Genomic DNA, 25,545 nt, shown 5'->3' with positions numbered 1-25,545 from the left:
GGAATAGGGAGAGGGGGACTGTCGATGGAATAGGGAGAGGGGGACTGTCGATGGAATAGGGAGAGGGGGAGGACTGTGGATGGAATAGGGAGAGGGGGACTGTCGATGGAATAGGGAGAGGGGGAGGACTGTGGATGGAATAGGGAGAGGGGGAGGACTGTGGATGGAATAGGGAGAGGGGGACTGTCGATGGAATAGGGAGAGGGGGAGGACTGTGGATGGAATAGGGAGAGGGGGAGGACTGTGGATGGAATAGGGGGAGGACTGTCGATGGAATAAGGAGAGGGGGAGGACTGTGGATGGAATAGGGAGAGGGGGAGGACTGTGGATGGAATAGGGAGAGGAGGGGAGGACTGTGGATGGAATAAGGAGAGCAGGAGGACTGTCGATGGAATAGGGAGAGGGGAGGGCTGTGGATGGAATAAGGAGAGCAGGAGGACTGTCGATGGAATAGGGAGAGGGGCAAGGCTGTGGATGGAATAGGGAGAGGGGGACTGTGGATGGAATAGGGAGAGGGGCAAGGCTGTGGATGGAATAGGGAGAGGGGGACTGTGGATGGAATAGGGAGAGGGGGAGGGCTGTGGATGGAATAGGGAGAGGGGGAGGACTGTGGATGGAATAGGGAGAGGGGAGGGCTGTCGATGGATTAGGGAGAGGGGCAGGACTGTCGATGAAATAGGGAGAGGGGCAGGACTGTCGATGGAATAAGGAGAGGGGAGGACTGTCGATGGGAGAGGGGAGGACTGTGGATGGAATAGGGAGAGGGGCAGGACTGTCGATGGAATAGGGAGATGGGGAGGACTGTCGATGGGAGAGGGGAGGACTGTGGATGGAATAGGGAGAGGGGCAGGACTGTCGATGGAATAGGGAGATGGGGAGGACTGTCGATGGATTAGGGAGAGGGGGACTGTCGATGGAATAGGGAGAGGGGAAGACTGTCGATGGAATAGGGAGAGGTGGAATAAGTGGAGTGGAGATATTGAAAATGAAAATGGGAGAAAAAATATGGTTTATTTTAAACCCAAAGAGAGAGAGAGTCAGTCTGTGACGGGTCTCAGCTCAGTAGTACTTGTCACTGTGATTTATTACACAATACTGAGATTACAGAAAGGGAGTGTACGCACACACACACACTGTACAGACAAACACACACACACACACACACACACAATGTACATTCACAAACGAGAAACCGATCAAGAAGCAGGGAGAAAACAGAAACAGGGTTCTCAATCACTGAGGCTGAAACTTCAGCCAATCGTCAAATTGACCCTTAAACTGGCGACTTCCCAGTAAATAACATTGTCTTTAAAGAGCTCTATTCAACTCTGATTTCCACTGCCTCACCGATCAACAGAGATAGAGATTGTGACGGGTTCCCAAATGAAGACAAAGCATTTGTTCATTCTCAGAACTCTGGAGTTTAATCAGCGTGTCGGTACGGAACAATCAATCAGGATCCGTCAACCCTTAAGAGCATTCCCATCAGTCACTGGTTCTCTCTGAGGACCAGATATTCACACCACGGGGATATGACAGCCTTGAGGGTGTGTGTGTGTGTGTGTCAGATTCTGGAGCCATCCCATTAGGTGTGTGATAATTCTGTTTAGGTAAATTAATTGTGAGGAGTTTCTTTGACACAAAATGCAACGCTTCAGTCACGCCACCTCATTTTCACTAAGCCACTGAATCTGTTTGTTGTAATGATTAAAACTGAACACGTTTTCTTAATCTCTTGAAATCAAAATGTCCCTTAGAATCACTCCATCACTGCATTTTCTGGCTGGTTGGCATCCAATAAGAGGCTTTGCCGAGCAGAACAATCCAATAAAAAGTTATGAATGTTTAATCAGCGTTTATGCCGCCTTTCACATAACCTTCATGTGCCAAAAAATAACTAATTTTTCATCAAGACCAGCAATATTACTAACTTTCAGATTGACAAATGGGCTTCATCAAATACTTTCCAGCTGCATTAACGTTCCCATTTGATATACAGTGCCAAAGATATCACATGCAATAGCTTCAGATTTAATGGCCATTGCCTAGTATTGATGTACTGCTGCACTAAGAAAAGTTTAACTTTGTGTACTGTACTTGTGTGTGTTTGTGTTTGCATGTGTGTGTGTAGGCTACTGTGCGTGTGTTGTGTGTGTGTAGGCTACTGTGCGTGTGTTGTGTGTGCGAGCGTGCATGTGTGTGTCCTTTATTCATCAGACGACTCAGTCTGTTTGCTCACCAAGCCAACCGGGGAAGGTCCCTACTCCCCCAAGCCAACCGGGGAAGGTCTGCTTGCTCTGCTTAAGATAAGTTAATTGAAGGTGAATCAGTGAGTTGCTCAGTCCACTTCCAGCAAACCATGGAATACCTCCACTGAACAGGGTTCCCCAACTGTCTTCCCTCAGGATATTACAGAACAGGGTTCCCCAACTGGCTTCCCTCAGGATATTACTGAACAGGGTTCCCCAACTGGCTTCCCTCAGGATATTACTGAACAGGGTTCCCCAACTGTCTTCCCTCAGGATATTACTGAACAGGGTTCCCCAACTGTCTTCCCTCAGGATATTACAGAACAGGGTTCCCCAACTGGCTTCCCTCAGGATATTACAGAACAGGGTTCCCCAACTGGCTTCCCTCAGGATATTACAGAACAGGGTTCCCCAACTGGCTTCCCTCAGGATATTACTGAACAGGGTTCCCCAACTGGCTTCCCTCAGGATATTACTGAACAGGGTTCCCCAACTGGCTTCCCTCAGGATATTACTGAACAGGGTTCCCCAACTGGCTTCCCTCAGGATATTACTGAACAGGGTTCCCCAACTGGCTTCCCTCAGGATATTACTGAACAGGGTTTCCCAACTGGCTTCCCTCAGGATATTACTGCTATGGCTTGGTAGTGTGGCACTGACTCCATGTTCTTTTCCATTTGTATGTTTGTGTGTGAGCGTGTGTGTGTGTGTGTGTCACTGTTAGAGTTGACCAGTAGGTGGCAGTAAAAGCTTGTTTTAAAAGTTCCTACTCTAAATTAAAGGGACAATCTGTGTGTGGTTGCAGTAACTGTATGACTTGTGATTGTTTTTACAGTCCAGTATGTAACTCTCTTCATAGTGCAGTAAACCACACTTGACAACAGCAGCCCTCTTCCTGAGGACAGAGCTAGCCTGGATGCCATAGACATCACAGGAGGTTGGTGGCACCTTAATTAAAGAGGACGGGCTCATGGTAATGGCTGGAGTGGAATCAGTGGAATGGTATCAAATACATCACACATGGTTTCCATGGTTTCCAGGTGTTTGATGCCATTCCATTTGCTCCGTTCCAGCCATTATTATAAGCCGTCCTCCCTTCAGCAGGCTGCTGTGGTAGACATGTCCTCATCAGGAGGACCGTGGTCCACTGTCCCAGCCGTCCTCCCTTCAGCAGGCTGCTGTGGTAGACATGTCCTCATCAGGAGGACCGTGGTCCACTGTCCCAGCCGTCCTCCCCTCAGCAGGCTGCTGTGGTAGACATGTCCTCATCAGGAGGACCGTGGTCCACTGTCCCAGCCGTCCTCCCTTCAGCAGGCTGCTGTGGTAGACATGTCCTCATCAGGAGGACCGTGGTCCACTGTCCCAGCCGTCCTCCCCTCAGCAGGCTGCTGTGGTAGACATGTCCTCATCAGGAGGACCGTGGTCCACTGTCCCAGCCGTCCTCCCCTCAGCAGGCTGCTGTGGTAGACATGTCCTCATCAGGAGGACCGTGGTCCACTGTCCCAGCCGTCCTCCCCTCAGCAGGCTGCTGTGGTAGACATGTCCTCATCAGGAGGACCGTGGTCCACTGTCCCAGCCGTCCTCCCCTCAGCAGGCTGCTGTGGTAGACATGTCCTCATCAGGAGGACCGTGGTCCACTGTCCCAGCCGTCCTCCCCTCAGCAGGCTGCTGTGGTAGACATGTCCTCATCAGGAGGACCGTGGTCCACTGTCCCAGCCGTCCTCCCCTCAGCAGGCTGCTGTGGTAGACATGTCCTCATCAGGAGGACCATGGTCCACATATTCCAGCTATAGCACATTGCATACAATTAGTTTCAAAGCTCTTGCTCATCTGTGTCATCTAATATACACACATCAACACCTCCACATAGACTACACAGGCATGCCTGCACTAACTGGGAAACATCTTTAACTCACGGTTCACCTTCTATTCTCTATAATAAATAGGAATCCACAGAAAGACTATAGTAGTAGTAGTGGGTAGTGTTTCAATAGAGCTGTATTTGGATAACATTGGGTTAATGGGGCGTCTCTGTGTTTATGCAAGGACATCTGTGTGTTTATGCAAGGACATCTGTGAGATGATTTCTGAATGTCACTGCTGAAGTTACCACAGGGGGAGAGATGTGTGACTCCAGTCATACCATTGAAAGGTAAACAGACTCGCTCTGTTCCTCTGGGTCAGCTGTTGGAGTTGGACTAGGGAGTTAATCTACTGGCCACACTGGAAGAGGGAGGAACAGAGGAAGCGAGGAAGGAAGGAAGGAAGGAAGGGGGAGGGAGGGAGATATAGAGAGAGAAGAAGAGGGAGAAAAAGACAGAGAGCAAAAGAGAGAGAGGGCTCTTAGAGAGATAGAAATGGAGAGAGAGAAGGGATAAGGATCTGGGGAAAAACACATGAAAAATAAAGATAGAAAGAGAGACACCAACTCTCTCCAAATCATGATAGCATGCATCCATGTTATAACAGACAGGGTTATGGGGGTGTACTTTTGTTGTATGGTACGGGGGAGTGGAACACTGGAAGTAGAATGGTCCTGGGGTCTCACTTCCTGCTCTGGAGCACCACAGACGCCCCTACGGCCCCCAGCTCAACTTTCTCACGCTTGGAGCCAGAGAACACCAGAGAACACCACCACAGACCCTCCTCTATCCCAGAGATCCCCCTCTGCCCCTATGCCATGCAGCATCGCCATGGAAACCTGTAATGCACATCACTGTTTTCTGATTTCACACAGATATGGGAGAGAAAAAGGTGAACTCAGGTGAACGAGAGTTTGATATGTGATCGTTCTAGGTGTGTGTGTAGGTGGTACGTGCCATAACTTACCCTTAGCAGACCATTCATATCATGTCCTTCATACCACAACACTATGAGACAACAATGTTTATGCATCATCGCATTACTTAAGGATGATTTGTTTGTCTTTGGAACGAGAGAAAAAGAGAGAGAGAGCGGAAGAGAAGGAGAGAGAGAGAGAAAGAGAGAGAGAGATAAAGAGAGATAAAGAGAGAGAGAGAGAGGGTGAGAGAGAGAGAGAGAGAGAGAGAGAGAGAGAGAGAGAGAGAAAGGGTGAGAGAGTGAGAGAGAGTGAGTGAGAGAGAGTGAGAGAGAGAGAGAGAGAGAGAAGAGAGAGAGAGAGAGAGAGAGAGAGTGAGTGAGAGAGAGTGAGAGAGAGAGAGAGAGAGAGAGAGAGAGAGAAAGGGTGAGAGAGTGAGAGTGAGAGAGAGAGAGTGAGAGAGAGAGAGAGAGGAGAGAGAGAGAGAGAGGGTGAGAGAGTGAGAGAGAGTGAGTGAGTGAGAGAGAGTGAGAGAGAGATAAAGAGAGATAAAGAGAGAGAGAGGGTGAGAGAGAGGGTGAGAGAGAGAGAGAGAGAGAGAGAGAGAGAGAAAGGGTGAGAGAGTGAGAGAGAGTGAGTGAGAGAGAGTGAGAGAGAGAGAGAGAGAGAGAGAGAGAGAGAGAGAGAGAGAGAGAGAGGAAAGAGTGAGAGAGAGAGAGAGAGAGAGAGAGAGAGAGAGAGAGAGAGAGAGAGAGAGAGAGAGAAAGGCTGAGAGAGAGCGAGAGAGAGAGAGAGAGAGAGAGAGAGAAAGAGAGAGATAGAGTGAGAGAGCGAGAGAGAGGCAAGAGTATGCTTTCACAGCTTCACAGCTTCCTTAAGTGTCCTGTGGATGACGCACTCATCACCGTAGCAGCAGTCGTGTTGGGAGCATCAATTCCCAGCACAGCCCTCCGGCTATGAGAATCTGGAAGTTTCTCAAATAACTCAAACTGACCTCATTACCCCTCCTCCAACCCTCCACACCTCCTCCATCCCTGTCCCCATCTCCTCGTCTCCATCACCTTATCCCAGCCTTTATGTGTCTCACACACACACATACACACACACACACACACACACACACACACACACACACACACACACACACACACACACACACACACACACACACACACACACAGTGTCTTACTGCATTACTTCCTCTGACGGGTTTGGGGTCAAGGGTCAGAGATCTCCTTCAACTGTCTCCAGGGAAACGCAGGGGGATGTGAACCTCCGTCCGACTCTGAACGCTGTCCCTCTACGCTGTCACACACTCCCCGTGCCGCCCCCAACCCACCCCTGAGGCCTCGCAATACACTCCCACACACCCTCTCTTCCTCCTCACACACACTGACACACACGCCCCCGGCACAGTTCTCATGGTGCTGGGCCACATGGTGGTCCACCCTCCACCCTGTCTTCTGACCTGGCTGTCCCCCAGGGATGTGTTCTTTATCTCAGATACGCAACAACTCCAGGCCCAGGCCCAGGCCCAGGCCCAGGCCCAGGTTCAGGCCCAGGCCCAGGTCCAGGCACCAGACAGGCCATGTGCTGCTGCCGCTCTACAACAGGGAGGTCTTCATTTACTGCCTTTCTTCAGAGCCTGTGTATGGTTGTTTCCATTCTGGTCTTTAATCAATAGTGAATTCATCAGATTTCTCAACAATAACATGAATTAATCAATTGAGTGCCAAGGAAAGACAGAGAGCAGTCGATGCAGAGTGCGGACAAAGTCACACAGGCCCAGAGGACAGAGAAGACTAGAGTACCACTGCTGAGTGTGAGATAATGACCAGACAAACCTACAGGTAACTGCCAAAATAAAGGAAACACCAACAAAAAATGTCTTAATAGGGTGTTGGGCCGCCAGAACAGCTTCAATGCACCTTGATTCTACAATTCTTCCATGAGAAATTCCATCATTTGATGTTTTGTTGATGGTGGTGTATGAGGCACCACTCCAAAATCTCCCCTAAGTGTTCAATTGGGTTGAGATCTGGTGACACACACACACACACACACACACACACACACACACACACACACACACCACACACACACACACACACACACACACACACACACACACACACACACACACACACACACACACACACACACACACACACACTTTAACCTCTTATAAGGATCTCTACAGATCGGTGTCCCACCCATGGGACGGTTGAGCTAACGTAGGGTAATGTGATTAGCATGAGGTTGTAAGTAACAAGAAAATTCCACAGGACATAGACATATCTAATATTGGCAGAAAGCTTAAATTCTTGTTAATATAACTGTACTGTCCAATTTACAGTAGCTATTACAGTGAAAGAATACCATGCTATTGTTTGAGGAGAGTGCACAGTTTTGAACTTGGAAAGTTATTAATGAACCAATTAGGCACATTTGAGCAGTCTTGATACAACCTTTTGAACAGATTTGCAATGGTTCATTGGATCAGTATAAAACTTTGCACATACACTGCTGCCATCTAGTGGCCAAAATCTAAATTGCACCTGGCTGGAATAATACATTATGGCCTTTCTCTTGCATTTCAAAGATGATGGTACAAAAAAATACAACAAAACTGTTTTTCTTTCTATGTATTATCTTTTACCAGATCTAATGTGTTATATTCTCCTACATTCCTTTCATATTTACACAACCTTCAAAGTGATTCCTTTCAAATGGCATCAATAATATGCATATCCTTGCTTCAGGGCCTGAGCTACAGGCAGTTATATTTGGGTATGTCATTTTAGGCGAAAACTGAAAAAAGGGGCGGACCCCCTATGCTCCTTTGAGACCCCTCTTTCAAAATCACTGAGATGTATAAAAAATACATGACCCTAAGCATGATGGGATGTTCATTGAATAATTAAATCAGGAACTACACCTGTGTGGAAGCAACTACTTTCAATATATGGTGTATCCCACGTTTACTGTGTTTAGTGTTTCCTTTATTTTGGCAGTTACCTGTATATTTATGCATACAGTGTACTGTAGGTGGAGAATAATATTGAGGCACATACACACACACACACACAGACACACAGACACACACAGACATACACACAGACATACACACACGCACAGACATACACACAGACACACACAGACATACACACAGACATACACACACACACACACACACACCTGTAATACAAAGTAAGAAAATGAGAAATGACCCATCAAACTCTTTTCGGGATGTTGACATGAGTATAATTAATTTGTGGACGTTCCTAATCACTTTTTCTCTTAGTTATTCTCATTGAATTGGACCACCACAGAGATCAGTAATTACAATCCAGCCTCTGTGTGCTGCTGTGCATGTTAAAGCATTAAAACCAGCAGGTAGGAAACCACTGATGAAGGTCATTCACCAGCAGAGATCAAAGCAAAATCAGAGATGAATCACCTGGTGCATCCCAAACGGCAGCCAGCGCCCATGTGATGAATCTCCTGCACTTAGCCTACCTGTTAAACGCTTTATGAAAAGATCACCTATTGAGAGTGAGCGGACCTTTCTAATAACGGCCTAATACTCCACCAGGGGTTTCTACCTGATCCAGACAAATTGATACTGACACACCATCAAAACAAAGCAAAACGAGCACATCCTCAAAGATCCTAAATCCTTCTATTAAGATGGATAACAGATTATAATCTCTCTGGGGGAAATGTAGAATATATTTCTTTGAAATCAGATGAAAAGCTTTCCAAGATACAGCAGACATGTATCTCTTAATCCTCCTTAAAAACCAGAGGAGCCTTCATTCAAACAAAAAGGGGTAGAGGGTTACACACACACACACACACACACACACACACACACACACACACACACACACACACACACACACACACACACACACACACACACACACACACCACACACACACACACACACACACACACACACACACACACACACACACACACACACACACACACACACAGGGGCTAAGAGGAGGAGTTAAAACAGAACATGTTCCCAGAGTGTGAGTTTTATGGAGTTCTCAGGCTACTGAAGTGGTGTGTGTGTGTGTGTGTGTGTGTGTGTGTGTGTGTGTGTGTGTGTGTGTGTGTGTGTGTGTGTGTGTGTGTGTGTGTGTGTGTGTGTGTGTGTGTGTGTGTGTGTGTGTGTGTGTGTGTGTGTGCGTGTGTAACAGGGTTGATTATGCTTCCACTTGCCACTGCAGAAATATGTATTGAATGTTTATGTACAATAGTTGTATTATTTGGTTCAGTTAGATGTCAATAAGGTGTTATGTCATTGGCTACAGGTGCAGATAGGGGGAGGTCCACAGATACCCTAATGAAATCATTCCTTGGTCTCAGGGGCGAAAATCTGATATCAACTTTAGAGGGGACAATTACATTACATTTTCTCAAGAGCAATTCCTGAGGGGGACACCACAAGTAGTGCTGTAACACATAGCCTACATTGTAATATGGTAAATGTATATTGAGGAACCAAAGAAATAAGGTGTTTGCCGTACTCCTAACTACCGGTACCCAAAACTACACAACTAATCACAACAGCAATACCATTGCCTTTAACAAATCTTAGTTCAGTCACCAGTTTAAGTTGAGAGTGGGTGTATCCATGGCATTTTCCAATTATGTTCCTATTTTACAAGTCAAAAAAAATGGAGAACCTTTCATAATGTTGCCAAACAAAGACTCAAAAAACTTACCTGAGACTCCCTGTCTCTGCCAGTCTGTCCCTGCATATCTGTCCCCAACTCTGCTGTCTGTGTGCCATCTGTTGCCTGCTCTGCCTAAAGACATCATTGTGAAACATTTCCATTAGAATTTCATTTCTTTCTTATGAACATTTTATCAACTAGTCTTTGAGATATTAGGCTACTAGGGTTCTTACTTTGCGTTTTGGTGTACTGAAAAATACTCTGATGTCCGTCTTTTATTTTTCTGCCATTTTTCTACCTGGCTGGCTGGCTACACACACACACAGTGTGTAGGTTATTTACAGTAGGAGATGGGCTTCTATCATCTTATCTTTTATCATTCTATTTGGGCTTCGATCTAAAAGGTAGCTAGCAAATGTGAAACGGATTAAAATGACAGGAGTTGACAGCTGTATGAGTTCACCATTTACACAACATATGCTGCAACCTTTTGTAATTTTAATAGTTTGTTTCATATTGGCTGGCTTCCAACAATAGCTGAATTTGCAAAGCTAGCGAGCACCAATTCCGTTTCAGTGGTGTTTGCTATAATCTTTGCTACCGGGTTAAATAAAGGTGAAATAAAATAAATAAATAAAAGTTCCCTTGCGACAATTTAGCTTTTGCAACAAGACCATTAAATATATTTAAGACAATGGTAGAAGAGAGTGTAGTTCTATTCAGTTTGGACTTCAGTTTATCGCTAACCTTATCGCAGGGACTTTGAAGCACTAACTTACATCATCTGCATGCTGATCTTGGAATAAATTGACGATAGCAAAGATTCCATCTTTGACGAGGCCACATAAATGGAATAGGTACTAGCTAGCTTAATAGTTAATATTTGCACACTAGCTCTGCATATTCAGCTAGTGTGTGTGCGCGATTGACTGGATTAACCTCACGTCAGTTACGTTCATTGAGTGCCTTTCAGACAGTAGATACGACCCCTCTGTTACCTTGCCAACTAAGGAACTGGCAGTGGATCAAAACATTGTGAGGCAAAGGGTGGGGGGGTCGCAATCTTTTGAAACTTAAAAACACGCTATTAAGTGTCTATAATCAGCACAATTGCTTTCATTGCGTATTATTAATATTATTTAAATTACATAGTTATGTTTCAGTGATATATTGGGGGGGACAAATCATATTTTTCCAAGGATGGGGGGGTCGTGTCCCCCCCGGGATTTCCGCCCCTGCTTGGTCTACCGCAGGAGAAACTAACACCGTTAGACCAGGATGAAATTTGCTTGGGTCGACACTGATTTTGAAATCGCAGGACTACCTCATCACGTGACCATGAACAACCATGACCGACTCATATCAGCTACGTGTGTTTGTGTCAGAATCAGGTTTCCGTTTAATTAGGGTATCAGTCATAACTCATTACTGTCAGTGCCCAGGGTAAGACATGGTCATCTATGATCATTTAATAACACTGTTATAATGAAGCATTATGGAAAGGCCGATCATGGCAACTGGCATAATAATGAATAGCCATGAACCAGAGGCCTATGCAGGAGACAGCGAGCAAGTGTAGTCTGCAAGAAATAGTCTGCTCAATCAGTAATCTTAACCAGGAGAAATCAGTCATTCATTGATGAGGAAACCTGGTCACTGTGTAGCCTGGTGTAGGCTATTACATAATTCAACACTGTAGTTTATATCTGCATTTTGTCACTGATAATGCAACGACATAAATTAATATTTGCTGCTGTTGGTTGCTTTATGTCTGTCGGCGTAATAGGCACGTGATCCATCCATCATTTATTACCAATATACGTTTCATTTCACCTTAACGAGAACACAACTGTCTGAAACATTTACCTATATAATTTGGGTAAAACGGCGGAATAAAACACAACCGTTAAGTGATCGCTCCCGTTTTTTTTTAGGTGACCTAAATAACGTGATATTGTTTTTACGCACTCTGTCTGAGTGATATTTCTGCAGAAAGCCACGTCAATCCACCGTGTAGGAGTGGACGCAACAATCATACGATGTTGCTACTGATAATGCGAGCGCAGATCTAATGGAATGAATGAATTCGCTTCAGAACGGCAGCGTCCTCCATTGCATCATTTCACAAATCTCACCAGGAGAAAACCAATGACCGGACAACACAAGACATCCCACAACAGGACGCGTCTAAAAAACTGACGGAACACAGCGGAGCGGTAGATAGGGGTAAGTAATGCGGATAGCCTACTAACTGCATACATGGTGTCAGAAAGACTAATATTGATTTAATTTGACTCGGTCTGATGAGAATATTCACACATTGTCTTGTCACATGATGTGTACCCCTTGTCATCTGTAAACCGCGCACCTAGAGATATGAAACGGTTCCAAATGATACAATGATTAGTATAGAACACAAAGTTCTTTTGCCTACAATAATTGCACATTCCTAAGGTCAATGACAAGTGCTTACTTCACATATAGGTCTGATTCATCGTTGTAACTGCTGACCGCATACATCAGTAGCCTACTGGTTCATTGCACCTAACAATAGAATTGTAGCCTAGAGGTCAGTTGTAGACTTGCCTATCCATGTCCTCCCATGTCCTTGTAGGAGACATGTCAATTCCAAGTATAAACTATATGGACAATGCGTATATTTATATTCAGTCACAGAATACAGTTTGTGTGTTCATAAAAAAATATGTGAATATTTACTGAAGCCTTTGCCTAAAAAAATTTAACCCCCTTCAAAATATGAATCTGTTTTGCCAACCATTCCTACACATGTACCTTACCCCACCACATGGTTGGTGGTGGAACCTAGCGGCAAGGGAAGTTTGCCTCACCAGACTTGGTCAAGTTTTGAAATCCGATAGGGGGGAGCAGTATGGCCAGCTGATGCGCTAAAAGGCTAAAAATAACCACCTCCAATAAATGCTGTGTGGTTACTGTCTCCAAAAACCAGGCGACCTGAATGAAACCGCGTCAATAAGGACACTTCTCTGAGGTAAGCTACATTGATCTCTATTATTATTCTGTTATGGCCGTGTATGCTATGTTGTGCCATGTGTTCAGCTACAGGGTCATTTAACTCATAGGAGAGGTCTGAAAACGACTCTCCTGTGAGTGTTGTTGAGTTCTTATCAGAATAACTGTCGGAAAACTACTTTCCAGCTTCAATTGGACAATTCCTTGTATAATATGCAGTTTGTATAAAAGCCCTATATAAATATTAAACCTATGAATGTTAACATCGTTTGGCAAAATTTGCTTGTTTAATTATTTCATGTGATCGGCTCCATTATTTTGAGAGCCAACAGGACTTTTATTTAGAAAGGGCAGGAATAAGATGAGCAGCTTTGGATGTCAGTAATGCTTTTCTAGAATAATCTGCAACCTTCTCTATCATCAGACTAGATCATTCCTTATCAAGGTGTACCATCATTTCATGTCTTGAAAAACAGAATAAGCAGAGGTATATTTGTGTAGTTAGATATTCCAGTTTGACTTGTGGCGCCAGTGTTGTGCCTTGAAGAATTGGTGTCGGCAGCTGAATAACAGTGCACTGCTGTTACTGTCAGTGTTGTCAGCCATGTCAGAGGTTAGGGAGGTCTCTGTTGTCAAGGACAGGCATTAACACAAATTACATTAGAAAAAGTAAAGTCTTGGGAAATAGTATGGTGTATTCCTCCCTTTAATGATTATTGATCCATGGAAACTCTCTAAGCAATGTTTATTTTAAATGTTTTATTTAACCTTTATTTAACTAGGCAAGCCAGTTAAGAACAAATGATTATTTACAATGACGGCACACCAAAAGGCCTCCTGCGGGGACAGGGGCTGGGATTTAAAAAAAAAGACATAGAAAAAAATAGGACAAAACACACATCAAGACAAGACGCCACAGCACTACATAAAGAGTCTCTATATTGAAAGCACCGCATCCGTTGGCTAATGTTATTTGAATCGTAAAAGCACTTTAGTCTTACTAATGTATCCTGTGTTTTTTAAAAGCTGATTCACCTTTAAAAGAGCATTACGGTTAGACCACTTTCATTGTTTACCTCTCTATTGTCCAGCCACTAGACTGGCTAGTGCTCTTGACTTGACTGACAGTTTTGGGGCTTGGATCCTCCCCCCAGGCTTCTCTGGACCAATAAGGTGGCATGGCTGGCCTGTCGTTCTGTGGCAACAATGTGACCAAGAATGCCTACAGTGTGGATACGGGGATGTTGAACAATGGCTGCTTCGTGGACGCCCTCAACCTGGTCCCTCACGTCTTCCTGCTCTTCATCACCTTCCCCATCCTCTTCATTGGTACGTGGACCATGCATAGTCCTTTACCTTCATGATGTGTGTGTGTGTGTGTGTGTGTGTGTGTGTGTGTGTGTGTGTGTGTGTGTGTGTGTGTGTGTGTGTGTGTGTGTGTGTGTGTGTGTGTGTGTGTGTGTGTGTGTGTGTGTGTGCGTGCGTGCACGTGTGACAACCTTTAATCCTAGAGATCACACAGAACACTGATCTCTAAAGGTTTAACAGAAACAGGGACAGAATATGTTCAGAAGGGGACAGAACAGGCTCAGAAGGGGACAGAATAGGATCAGAAGGGGACAGAATAGGATCAGAAGGGGAACGAACAGGCTCAGAAGGGGACAGAATAGGTTCAGAAGGGGACAGAATTGGCTCAGAAGGGGAACGAACAGGCTCAGAAGGGGACAGAATAGGTTCAGAAGGGGACAGAATAGGTTCAGAATGGGAAAGAATTGGATCAGAAGGGGACAGAATAGGTTCAGAAGGGGACAGAATTGGTTCAGAAGGGGACAGAATAGGGTCAGAAGGGGACAGAATAGGATCAGAAGGGGACAGAATAGGTTCAGAAGGGGACAGAATTGGCTCAGAAGGGGACAGAATAGGGTCAGAAGGGGACAGAATAGGGTCAGAAGGGGACAGAATAGGTTCAGAATGGGAAAGAATAGGCTCAGAAGGGGACAGAATAGGTTCAGAAGGGGACAGAATAGGTTCAGAATAGGATCAGAAGGGGACAGATTAGGATCAGAAGGGGACAGAATAGGCTCAGAAGGGGACAGAATAGGCTCCGAAGGGGGCACAATGGGTCAGAAAGGGATAGAATTGCTTTAGCTCTGATGGTCTGTGTTTGTGTTTGTGTGGGTGATTATGTGGGTGTGTGCGTGACAATCCCAAAGCAACATGATTCAAGGATGCCTTTGGTAACAGTCCTTTCATCCCCCACACATGCTCACCAACAGAAAACACAATTATGTTGCTGCACTATATTCAAGCTACTGTCATCCCCCACACATGCTTCACCAGCAGAAAACAGTATTAAAATGCTGCATTATATTCAAGCTACTGTCATCCCCCACACATGCTTCACCAACAGAAACAGTCTTAAAATGCTGCATTATATTCAAGCTACTGTCATCCCCCACACATGCTTCACCAACAGAAAGCAGTATTAAGATGCTGCACTGTATACAAGCTACTTTTCATTCTTTCTGAGCTTTCAGTCTCACCGTTCAGATCTCCCCTAAGTGTTCAATTGGGTTGAGATCTGGTGACTGACACACACACACACACACACACACACACACACACACACACACACACACACACACACACACACACACGCATGAGGTTGTAAGTAACAAGAAAATTTCCCAGGACATAGACATATCTGATATTGGCAGAAAGCTTAAATTCTTGTTAATCTAACTGTACTGTCCAATTTACAGTAGCTATTACAGTGAAATAATACCATGCTATTGTTTGAGGAGAGTGCACAGTTTTGAACTTGAAAAGTTATTAATGAACCAATTAGGCACATTTGGGCAGTCTTGATACAACCTTTTGAACAGATTTGCAATGGTTCATTGGATCAGTATAAAACTTTGCACATACACTCTAGTGGCCAAAATCTAAATTGCACCTGGCTGGAATAATACATTATGGCCTTTCTCTTGCATTTCAAAGATGATGGTACAAAAAATACAACAAAACTGTTTTTCTTTCTATGTATTATAGCCTTGAAGCAAGCATAACCCCTACTGACCACAGACTGGTTTAATCAATTCCACTGTTACAGATTCACAGTCCTGTGTAGAAGACAGGAAACTCTGTGTAAAGCCCTATGATTGATCTTGTGTCAGACATTCAGCACTGGTCTGTACGTCGGGCGGCAGGTAGCCTGGTGGTTAGAGCGTTGGACTAGTAACTGAAAAGTTGCTAGATCGATTCCCCGAGCTGACAAGGTAAAAATCTGTCATCCTGCCCCTGAACAAGGCAGTTAACCCACTGTTCCTAGGCTGTCATTGAAAATAAGAATTTGTTCTTAACTGACTTGCCTAGTTAAATAAAGATAAAAAAAAAAATGTGTTCTTCATTGATCTGCTGGCTGTCAGTCTCATTTTCACCAGTCAACATAAAGCAGCTTTCCCCAGACCACAGAACAGCTGGTTCGACTCCTGGCTTTGGCCCAGACTTTATCTAACTGAGCAGGAGGACTGTGGGACTGTGGGATTGTGGTCTCTGAGTTGTTGTGGGACTGTGAGAAAACATAGTAAAACACAGTTTCTTGAAGAACAGGTCAGATGCAAAATTTGGTAGCAGAATGACGGCACCAACAGCACAAGCCATTATTCTGTTTCCAAACTTTGCATCTGCACTGGTGTAAAAGTGTTTTAGTAAAATGTTCAGTGGATGTTGTTAAAAGTAGTCCTTGTGCATATAAGGGTATGGTTTGTTCAACTTGGCAATCATTGTTTTTCATTTGACATACATTTTAAAGTGAAAAATCTGACTCTCAGCATCACTTTCTTATCGTGTAATTTCCCCAACACATCAATTTGGCTAGCTAACAGCTAACAGCAAACAGCTAACAGCTAACAGCTAACTTTACGTGGATATATTAGCTAGTAATGAGTAAATTCATTACTTGGATTACTTGTGGATTACATTACTGCCCAACCATGTGTGTTTGCATGTTCGTGCATGCGTTCTTAGGCGTGTGTGCTTATGTTCCTGCTTATCTGAGTGTGTGTGTTCTCCTAGGCTGGGGCAGTCAGAGCTCTAAGGTTCAGATCCACCATAACACCTGGCTCCACTTCCCTCCCCCTAGGCTGGGGCAGTCAGAGCTCTAAGGTTCAGATCCACCATAACACCTGGCTCCACTTCCCTTCCCCTAGGCTGGGGCAGTCAGAGCTCTAAGGTTCAGATCCACCATAACACCTGGCTCCACTTCCCTCCCCCTAGGCTGGGACAGTCAGAGCTCTAAGGTTCAGATCCACCATAACACCTGGCTCCACTTCCCCCCCCCCTAGGCTGGGACAGTCAGAGCTCTAAGGTTCAGATCCACCATAACACCTGGCTCCACTTCCCCCCCCCTAGGCTGGGACAGTCAGAGCTCTAAGGTTCAGATCCACCATAACACCTGGCTCCACTTCCCTTCCCCTAGGCTGGGGCAGTCAGAGCTCTAAGGTTCAGATCCACCATAACACCTGGCTCCACTTCCCTGGACACAACCTGCGCTGGATCCTCACATTCACTCTGCTGTTTGTCCACGTCTGTGAGATCGCCGAGGGGATCGTCTCCAACAAGTAAGAACCCCCCTAAAACTACTTCCTGTTACCAAAGAGGTAGCCTACTGTGGAAAACGTAACATTAGTAGCTGGCCAGAAGCCAGTGTTCACATGAGATTTTGTTCTGGGTTGCTGAGATGACAGAAGAAGCGTTATTCCTCTCTGTCATTGTTGTGTCTTAAAATGAATGGCTCCCAAGTTTCTGATGCAGTGAACTATTGAATTTCCTTGCTTCCCTCCAGACCAATGTTTATAGAAAAATGAAACCACTGTCCCTCAAATAACCCCACTCTCCAGTTTACCCAGACTGCAACCAATAAGATCCTCCAAAATGCTGCAGTAACATAAACTATGATCGGAGCCATCGCCTGATTCATCACAAACCCTGCATCAAAACCTGTTGATTGCACAATGTGCTTATTTAGTGGCTGAAGCTAGCAGCTTCCTTCGATGAACAGTTTCAGTGTCGCCCAAAATTTTATACAAATATATTTAAACCAAAAATTTGGGGGGAGGACAAAAAATTAAGAGTACAGATTATTGTATGGTACAGTATACAAACATTTTTGAGAAGGATAATTTGAAAAATGTATTGAGGAAATGTATTTATTGGTTTCTTTTCATTTGAAAAGAAGGTTATTTGTTGATGTAAAAATGGAAATGTACTGATTTTAAACTTGTGTCATTAGATTTGGGGTGGGGTTGTGATAAATAATTGCGAAAAATGGGATCCCCAGAAATTCTGGCAAAAAAGATGGGATCCCTGTTGAAAAAGTTTGAATGCCACAGGGTTAACTGTATGAGACTGAATACAATGCCAACCTATAAACCAGAGATACGCTATGCATACCAAAGTGACTTTGTTTCTTTGAATATTGATGCAATCTCCTGTCTCTATCCTTTCAGACAGATGGACACCAATCACCTCCACCTCTTTATGCCAGCGTTTATGGGTTTCATAGCAGCCACTACATCTGTGGTGTACTACCACAACATAGAAACCTCCAACTTCCCCAAACTACTGCTGGGTGAGTCAAAATGATACCATCAGTGCATTCATTACTCCAAATGAACAGTTAGTGTTTGAGCAGCGCTGAATTAGCCTCCCTTTGCTGCAGTAGTTTAGAGGTTATGGCAGATGGCCCAAACACAGTTAGCTACACATGAACCGTTCTGCTGTATATAATAAAGTATACTTGTAATACATCTCTGGGAAAAGTAGTGCACGGGGTGATCAACCTCCTCCTTCCTCAGCTCTGTTTATCTACTGGGTTCTGGCGTTCATCACCAAGTCCATCAAGCTGTGGAAGTTTGCAGAGTACGGTGTTGGAGTGCTGCACCTGAGGTTCTGTATCACAGCCCTGCTGGTCATTCTGTACGGACTCCTCATGGCTGTAGAGATCAACGTCATCAGGGTCAGGGTGAGTTAGAACACTGGTGGGCTGACTGCTTCCTGGGTCAGGGGTCATAGAGGTTCTATATGAAGAGAAGAAGGAAGAGGAGGATGTGATGTGGTGTACTGATGTGATCTGATAGCAGATGCATGGTCTTTATTTCAGCTTTTTACTTTTTTACCTGGTGTGTGTGTGTGTGTGTGTGTGTGTGTGTGTGTGTGTGTGTGTGTGTGTGTGTGTGTGTGTGTGTGTGTGTGTGTGTGTGTGTGTGTGTGTGTGTGTGTGTGTGTGTGTGTGTGTGTGTGTGTGTGTGTGTGTCCCTCTGTCTTTGTGTGTGTGTGACCATCTCTGTCTGTGTGTCCTGGTGTCCGTGCAGAGGTACGTGTTCTTCGCCAACCCCCAGAAGGTAAAGCCTCCAGAGGACCTTCAGGACCTGGGCGTGAGGTTCCTCCAGCCCTTCGTCAACCTCCTCTCCAAGGCCACATACTGGTGGATGAACCCCCTGATTATAGGTTTGTTTCCTAGGTTCCTTCCTTCCAGGAGTTTTCCTGGCCACTGTGCTTCCACATCTGCAATGATTGCTCTTTAGGATTTAGGCTACGTATCTGTAAAGTACTTTGTGACAGCTGCTGATGTAAAAAGGACTTTGATTGATGTACAATTATTTTGATGGACTGATGGCTTGATCACAGGAGCCCATAAAAGACCCATTGAGCTGAAGAAGATAGGCAAGCTCCCCATCGCCATGAGAGCCCTCACCAACTACCTGAAGCTCAAAGACGCCTACGAGGATCAGAGGGTGAGTGGAGGAGGGAGTGACAGAGTTTCATATTCTGCTTCTGACAGGGACATACCATTCAATGGATCCCCAGTGCAGGGACATACCATTCAATGGATCCCCAGTGCAGTGACATACCATTCAATGGATCCCCAGTGCAGGGACATACCATTCAATGGATCCCCAGTGCAGTGACATACCATTCAATGGATCCCCAGTGCAGTGACATACCATTCAATGGATCCCCAGTGCAGGGACATACCATTCAATGGATCCCCAGTGCAGTGACATACCATTCAATGGATCCCCAGTGCAGTGACATACCATTCAATGGATCCCCAGTGCAGGGACATACCATTCAATGGATCCCCAGTGCAGTGACATACCATTCAATGGATCCCCAGTGCAGTGACATACCATTCAATGGATCCCCAGTGCAGGTACATACCATTCAATGGATCCCCAGTGCAGTGACATACCATTCAATGGATCCCCAGTGCAGGGACATACCATTCAATGGATCCCCAGTGCAGTGACATACCATTCAATGGATCCCCAGTGCAGGGACATACCATTCAATGGATCCCCAGTGCAGTGACATACCATTCAATGGATCCCCAGTGCAGTGACATACCATTCAATGGATCCCCAGTGCAGGGACATACCATTCAATGGATCCCCAGTGCAGTGACATACCATTCAATGGATCCCCAGTGCAGTGACATACCATTCAATGGATCCCCAGTGCAGGGACATACCATTCAATGGATCCCCAGTGCAGTGACATACCATTCAATGGATCCCCAGTGCAGTGACATACCATTCAATGGATCCCCAGTGCAGGGACATACCATTCAATGGATCCCCAGTGCAGTGACATACCATTTAATGGATCCCCAGTGCAGGGACATATCATTCAATGGATCCCCAGTAATGCTGAGCGATTAACCGACATTTAGAGAAAAAAAATTCATGATCTAGAGGATAGAAAACAGTTATCCTGATAATACATGATCTAGAGGATAGAAAACAGTTATCCTGATAATACATGATCTAGAGGATAGAAAACAGTTATCCTGATAATACATGATCTAGAGGATAGAAAACAGTTATCCTGATAATACATGATCTAGAGAATAGAAAACAGTTATCCTGATAATACATGATCTAGAGGATAGAAAACAGTTATCCTGATAATACATGATCTAGAGGATAGAAAACAGTTATCCTGATAATACATGATCTAGAGGATAGAAAACAGTTATCCTGATAATACATGATCTAGAGGATAGAAAACAGTTATCCTGATAATACATGATCTAGAGGATAGAAAACAGTTATCCTGATAATACATGATCTAAGTGACTGATAGTTGGTATTCAGCAGCCATAAAAGTATGCCTTATTTATTTAGAAGAACTACAAAAATAGTGATTTTGTCAGACAGCGTAGTCTGCAGCTCTATAGAGATGAGATAATGACTTGGAATGAAATAATAAAGTCAGCAAATAAAACTAATATTTTATTAAATTAAAGTAATGTGAATAAATGGTTAATAAGTGAGAAGCAGTAATGGACAGTCACTACCATCATGGGACTTTTATTAATCATTTTATTCTGTGTTGTTACAGCATTCAACCCACATAATGCTGTGAGGTTCTGTATTTATTTTCTTAGTCTACCTTGTGTTCTGTTTCGTTGTGTTCTTGAACGTAGCCCTGTCTTTCATTTTTGTTCATTGATTTCACCTGTGTTAGTTACTCACCTGGTCTCACCGGCTTCTTATTTAGTTCAGTTCATTCTGTTTGTGCCTTTGTGAGGTATTGTTCGTTTCGACTCCAGTAAGCCTTTTCCTAGCTGGTTTGTGAGAACCAGTTATAGCCTCCAGTCCTAGTTTTGATTCACCTGTCTGTTTGTCTACCTGTGTATGACCATTGCCTGCCTGTGACCACGATTCCTGCCTTCTGCGGAATAAACACCTGCCGTGCTCTGCGCGTGAATCTACCCCTTTTCTCCCTGAGTTTCATTACAAATGCATAGTGCATTTCATGTCTAAAGATTTCTCGAAACTTAAATCTAAAAACGTGATTATTTTGTAATAATCTAACCAAAATCTCAATAAGCGCTAATCGCTCAGCAGTAATCCCCAGTGCAGTGACATACCATTCAATGGATCTCTGCTTTGATTTAATTAGAACATTCTGATCAGATTCTCTACAGTTAAAACTGTGTGTTAGATATATTACACTTGTATCCTATACACATGTTAAGCCCAGGATAGGTTTGAATACATCTCTAAAGACTGTCCATTATAATATAGTCTCGCAAACCAGACTCTGTAATCAGGTAGTCTCATCTTCACTCTGAGGTTCATTGTAGTGGAACTCTCCTGTGTAGTTGTAACCCTTCCACTCCCCATCCCTGTCCCTCCCCCTCCTAGCAGAATGCCGAGGACCCAGAGAAGGCTCCATCCATCTGGCGATCTATGTACCGGGCGTTTGGCCGACCCATCCTCCTCAGCAGTACCTTCCGTTACCTGGCTGATCTGCTGGGCTTCGCTGGGCCGCTCTGCATCTATGGCATCGTTGAACATCTCAACAAAAAGCCTGTCAAGGAAGGGAGTGTGGTGTGTATGTGGCTGAAGTTGACAGGACTGCATAATAACATAACTGCCTCGTCAACGTTGGACACCGTGTTTTTTGCTACACCATAATTACTGTTCCCATCAGCCCATAACTCTGCTCCTGGACCATAATTACTGTTCCCATCGGCCCATAACTCTGCTCCTGGTACCATAATTACTGTTCCCATCGGCCCATAACTCTGCTCCTGGACCATAATTACTGTTCCCATCGGCCCATAACTCTGCTCCTGGACCATAATTACTGTACCCATCGGCCCATAACAGCTCATGGTATCATAATTACTGTACCCATCGGCCCATAACTGCTCATGGTATCATAATTACTGTTCCCATCAGCCCATAACTCTGCTCCTGGACCATAATTACTGTTCCCATCAGCCCATAACTCTGCTCCTGGACCATAATTACTGTTCCCATCAGCCCATAACTCTGCTTCTGGACCATAATTACTGTTCCCATCAGCCCATAACTCTGCTTCTGGACCATAATTACTGTTCCCATCGGCCCATAACTCTGCTCCTGGTACCATAATTACTGTTCCCATCAGCCCATAACTCTGCTCCTGGTACCATAATTACTGTTCCCATCAGCCCATAACTCTGCTCCTGGACCATAATTACTGTTCCCATCAGCCCATAACTCTGCTCCTGGACCATAATTACTGTGCCCATCAGCCCAAAGCTCTGCTTCTGGACCATAATTACTGTTCCCATCAGCCCATAACTCTGCTCCTGGTACCATAATTATTGTTCCCATCGGCCCATAACTCTGCTTCTGGACCATAATTACTGTTCCCATCAGCCCATAACTCTGCTCCTGGACCATAATTACTGTTCCCATCAGCCCATAACTCTGCTCCTGGACCATAATTACTGTTCCCATCAGCCCATAACTCTGCTTCTGGACCATAATTACTGTTCCCATCAGCCCATAACTCTGCTTCTGGACCATAATTACTGTTCCCATCGGCCCATAACTCTGCTCCTGGTACCATAATTACTGTTCCCATCAGCCCATAACTCTGCTCCTGGTACCATAATTACTGTTCCCATCAGCCCATAACTCTGCTCCTGGACCATAATTACTGTTCCCATCGGCCCATAACTCGCTCCTGGACCATAATTACTGTACTCATCGGCCCATAACAGCTCATGGTATCATAATTACTGTACCCATCGGCCCATAACAGCTCATGGTATCATAATTACTGTACCCATCGGCCCATAACTGCTCATGGTATCATAATTACTGTTCCCATCAGCCCATAACTCTGCTCCTGGTACCATAATTACTGTTCCCATCGGCCCATAACTGCTCCTGGACCATAATTACTGTACCCATCGGCCCATAACAGCTCATGGTATCATAATTACTGTACCCATCGGCCCATAACAGCTCATGGTATCATAATTACTGTACCCATCGGCCCATAACTGCTCATGGTATCATAATTACTGTTCCCATCAGCCCATAACTCTGCTCCTGGACCATAATTACTGTACCCATCGGCCCATAACTGCTCATGGTATCATAATTACTGTACCCATCGGCCCATAACTGCTCATGGTATCATAATTACTGTTCCCATCGGCCCATAACTCTGCTCCTGGACCATAATTACTGTTCCCATCAGCCCATAACCCTGCTCCTGGACCATAATTACTGTTCCCATCAGCCCATAACTCTGCTTCTGGACCATAATTACTGTTCCCATCAGCCCATAACTCTGCTTCTGGACCATAATTACTGTTCCCATCAGCCCATAACTCTGCTCCTGGACCATAATTACTGTTCCCATCAGCCCATAACCCTGCTCCTGGACCATAATTACTGTTCCCATCGGCCCATAACTGCTCCTGGACCATAATTACTGTACCCATCGGCCCATAACAGCTCATGGTATCATAATTACTGTACCCATCGGCCCATAACTGCTCATGGTATCATAATTACTGTTCCCATCAGCCCATAACTCTGCTCCTGGACCATAATTACTGTACCCATCGGCCCATAACTGCTCATGGTATCATAATTACTGTTCCCATCGGCCCATAACTCTGCTCCTGGACCATAATTACTGTTCCCATCAGCCCATAACTCTGCTTCTGGACCATAATTACTGTTCCCATCAGCCCATAACTCTGCTTCTGGACCATAATTACTGTTCCCATCAGCCCATATCTCTGCTTCTGGACCATAATTACTGTTCCCATCAGCCCATAACTCTGCTCCTGGACCATAATTACTGTTCCCATCAGCCCATAACCCTGCTCCTGGACCATAATTACTGTTCCCATCGGCCCATAACTGCTCCTGGACCATAATTACTGTACCCATCGGCCCATAACAGCTCATGGTATCATAATTACTGTACCCATCGGCCCATAACTGCTCATGGTATCATAATTACTGTTCCCATCAGCCCATAACTCTGCTCCTGGACCATAATTACTGTTCCCATCAGCCCATAACTCTGCTCCTGGACCATAATTACTGTTCCCATCAGCCCATAACTCTGCTTCTGGACCATAATTACTGTTCCCATCAGCCCATAACTCTGCTTCTGGACCATAATTACTGTTCCCATCGGCCCATAACTCTGCTCCTGGTACCATAATTACTGTTCCCATCAGCCCATAACTCTGCTCCTGGTACCATAATTACTGTTCCCATCAGCCCATAACTCTGCTCCTGGACCATAATTACTGTTCCCATCAGCCCATAACTCTGCTCCTGGACCATAATTACTGTTCCCATCAGCCCATAACCCTGCTCCTGGACCATAATTACTGTTCCCATCGGCCCATAACTGCTCCTGGACCATAATTACTGTACCCATCGGCCCATAACAGCTCATGGTATCATAATTACTGTACCCATCGGCCCATAACTGCTCATGGTATCATAATTACTGTTCCCATCAGCCCATAACTCTGCTCCTGGACCATAATTACTGTACCCATCGGCCCATAACTGCTCATGGTATCATAATTACTGTTCCCATCGGCCCATAACTCTGCTCCTGGACCATAATTACTGTTCCCATCAGCCCATAACTCTGCTTCTGGACCATAATTACTGTTCCCATCAGCCCATAACTCTGCTTCTGGACCATAATTACTGTTCCCATCAGCCCATATCTCTGCTTCTGGACCATAATTACTGTTCCCATCAGCCCATAACTCTGCTCCTGGACCATAATTACTGTTCCCATCAGCCCATAACCCTGCTCCTGGACCATAATTACTGTTCCCATCGGCCCATAACTGCTCCTGGACCATAATTACTGTACCCATCGGCCCATAACAGCTCATGGTATCATAATTACTGTACCCATCGGCCCATAACTGCTCATGGTATCATAATTACTGTTCCCATCAGCCCATAACTCTGCTCCTGGACCATAATTACTG

At 44.9% G+C, this 25,545-nt stretch overlaps 1 protein-coding gene across 6 annotated transcripts in view; it reads left to right on the top strand.

Annotated features, from left to right (window-relative positions):
• The first annotated feature begins 11,571 nt into the window (after positions 1-11,571).
• The window catches only part of LOC106609713 (ATP-binding cassette sub-family C member 9), an 81,336-nt gene continuing 67,362 nt past the window's right edge, over positions 11,572-25,545 (top strand). For 2 of the 6 annotated variants that reach the window (XM_045722346.2, XM_045722351.2), the window contains exons 1-9: positions 11,643-11,948; positions 12,691-12,732; positions 13,868-14,042; positions 17,194-17,335; positions 18,224-18,345; positions 18,572-18,738; positions 19,088-19,223; positions 19,404-19,510; positions 21,932-22,114. In XM_045722346.2, coding sequence (XP_045578302.1) covers positions 13,892-14,042; positions 17,194-17,335; positions 18,224-18,345; positions 18,572-18,738; positions 19,088-19,223; positions 19,404-19,510; positions 21,932-22,114 — 1,008 coding nt within the window. In that variant the 5' untranslated portion in view covers positions 11,643-11,948; positions 12,691-12,732; positions 13,868-13,891. Of the gene's footprint in view, positions 11,949-12,690; positions 12,733-13,867; positions 14,043-17,193; positions 17,336-18,223; positions 18,346-18,571; positions 18,739-19,087; positions 19,224-19,403; positions 19,511-21,931; positions 22,115-25,545 lie in introns of all 6 variants that reach the window. The other 4 variants (XM_082977839.1, XM_082977836.1, XM_082977837.1 and 1 more) reach the window with 4 other exon arrangements.

Source organism: Salmo salar, chromosome 07, assembly GCF_965601325.2.
Source record: "Salmo salar chromosome 07, fSalSal1, whole genome shotgun sequence".
In the NCBI taxonomy this organism is placed as follows: Eukaryota; Metazoa; Chordata; class Actinopteri; order Salmoniformes; family Salmonidae; genus Salmo; species Salmo salar.
The sequence above is the reverse complement of the archived record's forward strand: the minus strand, read 5'-3'. Positions and strand labels throughout refer to the sequence as shown.